The 2789-nt window shown below is 42.1% G+C and overlaps 1 protein-coding gene across 1 annotated transcript; it reads left to right on the top strand.

The window, feature by feature from the left end:
• The first annotated feature begins 1368 nt into the window (after window positions 1-1368).
• LOC138287038 (olfactory receptor 5J3-like) lies at window positions 1369-2340 on the top strand. Its single transcript, XM_069227398.1, has one exon. The coding sequence runs from the start codon at window positions 1369-1371 to the stop codon at window positions 2338-2340; it is 972 nt and encodes a 323-aa protein (XP_069083499.1).
• Window positions 2341-2789: the final 449 nt, after the last annotated feature.

Raw genomic sequence — 2789 nt, 5'->3', positions numbered from 1 at the left:
ATTCTAAAGTTATGGTTATAATATAAATTATAATTTACAGATCAGCTTAAAATTACTATAATGACCTCACCTTTATACTTAGTATTGTCAGCTCACTAACACAGTACATTAACTATAACTCAGCACTCTACTATGCACAGTTTTCTTACAAATTATGTCATTTGAGACATCAAAAGTGTTGTCATGAATGCTATGATCTCACATGATATAAGTGGTGTAATACGAAAGTGTATTAGCAGTATATCCTGAAGGTGAGAGTTATAGTTATACCAAGGCTGAGAGCAAACTTCTGTTAACTGCCTGAAAGAGTGAGGGCAGGGTGTTGCTAAGGGAGTCCCCCCCACAAGTCCTTGTGGGGGGGTAGACATCCCTACACTACCACCTTACACCTTCTAACCCTTTTTCTGGGACTTGGGACTGATCTGATGCCACATCGTTTTTGATCACCAACAAGATCTCGTCTTGAGATCTGTGGCCTCTACAGATCCTCCGCAGTTTGAAATACACTAGGTTTTTGATCCTTAATTGTTAAAAACTACTGAATGGATTTACACCAAATCACAAGTCAGGCTTTTGTGAATAAGATCCAGCTTTCTGACACAAATGGTGTAATTTCGTCTAGCAGTTTTCCTGGTATTGCTGTTCAATTTTCCTATAGAAAAGCAAATAGGGAAAACACATTTTGAGACTCCCTTTTCTCTGCTACTCCCTGACAGATGATCCCAAAACTTTCTAGGAAGGAGCTGAGGGGTTGCACTTTTTCAGAATGTCCCAAAATATTTTTCAAGTGCCTAAGTTATAAGCAAACTAAAAAATGTTTTTCCAAAGGAAATAAAATCCTAACTATACCTATCCTTGGGCTGACTAGAAGTATATTTTTAACTTATGTATGACCCCGAAAGCCATGGGCTACTGCATTCTACTGTTACACGTGGGCAGAGGAGTAATGGGGAAACATACATAACATGACGACATCCCCTCCCTGTCATAATTGTAAAAAAGTAGCTGCCCACTAGTTAGTCAACCCACCACCCTCTGAGCTATCGCAACCCCTCTTCTCACAAAGCTTTGTCATTGGCTTTCCATCAGAGCCAAAACTGCCCAGAAAGGCTGTCAGAGAATGCTGTCAGAGCAACCAGGAATTCCTTTATGGCACAGCAACATTGGGAAACAACTTTGCTGTATCATGGCACTGAATGACCAGATGCTCACTAGTGAGAGCCATGCATTGCAAGTGAGTTCCGTATTAGGATTGTGTCACACGTCCTTGGTGCATACTTCTTAAATGTTTCTGACATGTCTTTGTGTTTGACATAGTTTTGCTGCAGGCTGATGTTTTCATTTTTTCTCTTGCCAAGTTATAATAACATGAAAAGTGGAAACCACACTTCACCAGATGAGTTCATCCTTCTAGGACTGACTCAAGATGCAAACCTGCAGATCTCCTTTTTCGTGCTCTTCCTCCTGATATTCATTATTACTGTGGTAGGTAATGCTAGCTTGATGACATTGATCATAATCGCTCCCCGACTTCACACACCCATGTACTTCCTCCTCAGTAATCTGTCGTTTGTCGATCTCTCATATTCCTCTGCAATTACCCCAAAAATGTTGCAGACCTTTCTAGATGGGAAGAAATCAATTTCCTTCAATGGATGCATTGCCCAGCTATATTTCTTTGTGAGCCTGGCAACAACAGACGCCCTCCTGCTGGCGGTCATGGCCTACGACCGTTACATCGCAATCTGCAATCCATTGCTTTATCATGTGATAATGAGTAGACGACTGTGCTGCCATTTGGTTGTCTCTGCATTTACTGGGGGGGCTGTGCAATCCATGATTCAGACAGGCTGCATTTTTCGATTGTCCTTCTGTAACTCTAACAAGATCAATCACTTTGTGTGTGACATTGTGGCTCTGCAAAAACTTTCCTGCTCTGACACTTCCTTGAATGAGACAGTTGTTATCCTGTTTGGTGGCCTCACATCCATTGGGTCATTTGTGGTCATTGTGATGTCATATTTTTACATCATCTCTGCTGTTTTGAGGTCAAAGTCTGCAATGGGGCGACGACGTGCCTTCTCAACATGTGCTTCACACTTCACCTGTGTTACATTATTTTATGGAACTGTGTTCTTTATGTATCTCAAGCCAACTTCCCTTGCATCTGTTGATCAGGGCAGAGTGGCCACAGTAATCTATACAGTGGTGATTCCTATGCTAAATCCCTTGATCTATGCCTTGAGAAACAAGGAAGTAAAGGAAGCACTGGGAAAAGTAGCAGATATGCTCAGTTGTATAGCAAAACTTTCCTTGGAAAAAGACAACAAATGGGGTTGACTTAATAAAATGAGCTCCATTATAGCCTCATAGCCCGCTGCAGTGGGTTATACCAGCCATTAAAGTCCCGCTCCATCGTTAAAGGCCCGAACCAAAGGAGCCCATTTTATTAAGTCAATCCCGTTTGTTGTATGACTTAATCAAATGGGATACATTATAGCCCACTGTAGCGGGCCATGCCGGCCATTCAAGGTCAGCTTCAGCGTTAAAGGCACAGCTGAAGGCGAGGGCCTTTAACAAGAAGTGGGACTTTAATAGACTGTATAGGCCAGCTACGAAGGGCTATAAGGCTAATAAAACATTCTGCCACTAGAGGGCAGAATTGTAATAAATGAAACAAAGGCCTCATGGAGCTGAGCTGTTTGAAATCCCCTTGGACTCTGTGAGGCCTTTGTTCACAGCTGTTCTTTGTGAAAAACATTGGAATGTTGGAGCTCTGGGCCTTTACC

The sequence above is a fragment of the Pleurodeles waltl genome, chromosome 4_1 (assembly GCF_031143425.1).
Source record: "Pleurodeles waltl isolate 20211129_DDA chromosome 4_1, aPleWal1.hap1.20221129, whole genome shotgun sequence".
NCBI classification, from domain to species: Eukaryota; Metazoa; Chordata; class Amphibia; order Caudata; family Salamandridae; genus Pleurodeles; species Pleurodeles waltl.
Note: the sequence above shows the minus strand (reverse complement) of the source record. Positions and strands in the feature narration are given on the sequence as shown.

Bases quoted from the DNA above. Each gene is read 5' to 3' on its own strand.
- LOC138287038 (XM_069227398.1), top strand. From the start codon at position 1,369: ATGAAAAGTGGAAACCACACTTCACCAGATGAGTTCATCCTTCTAGGA.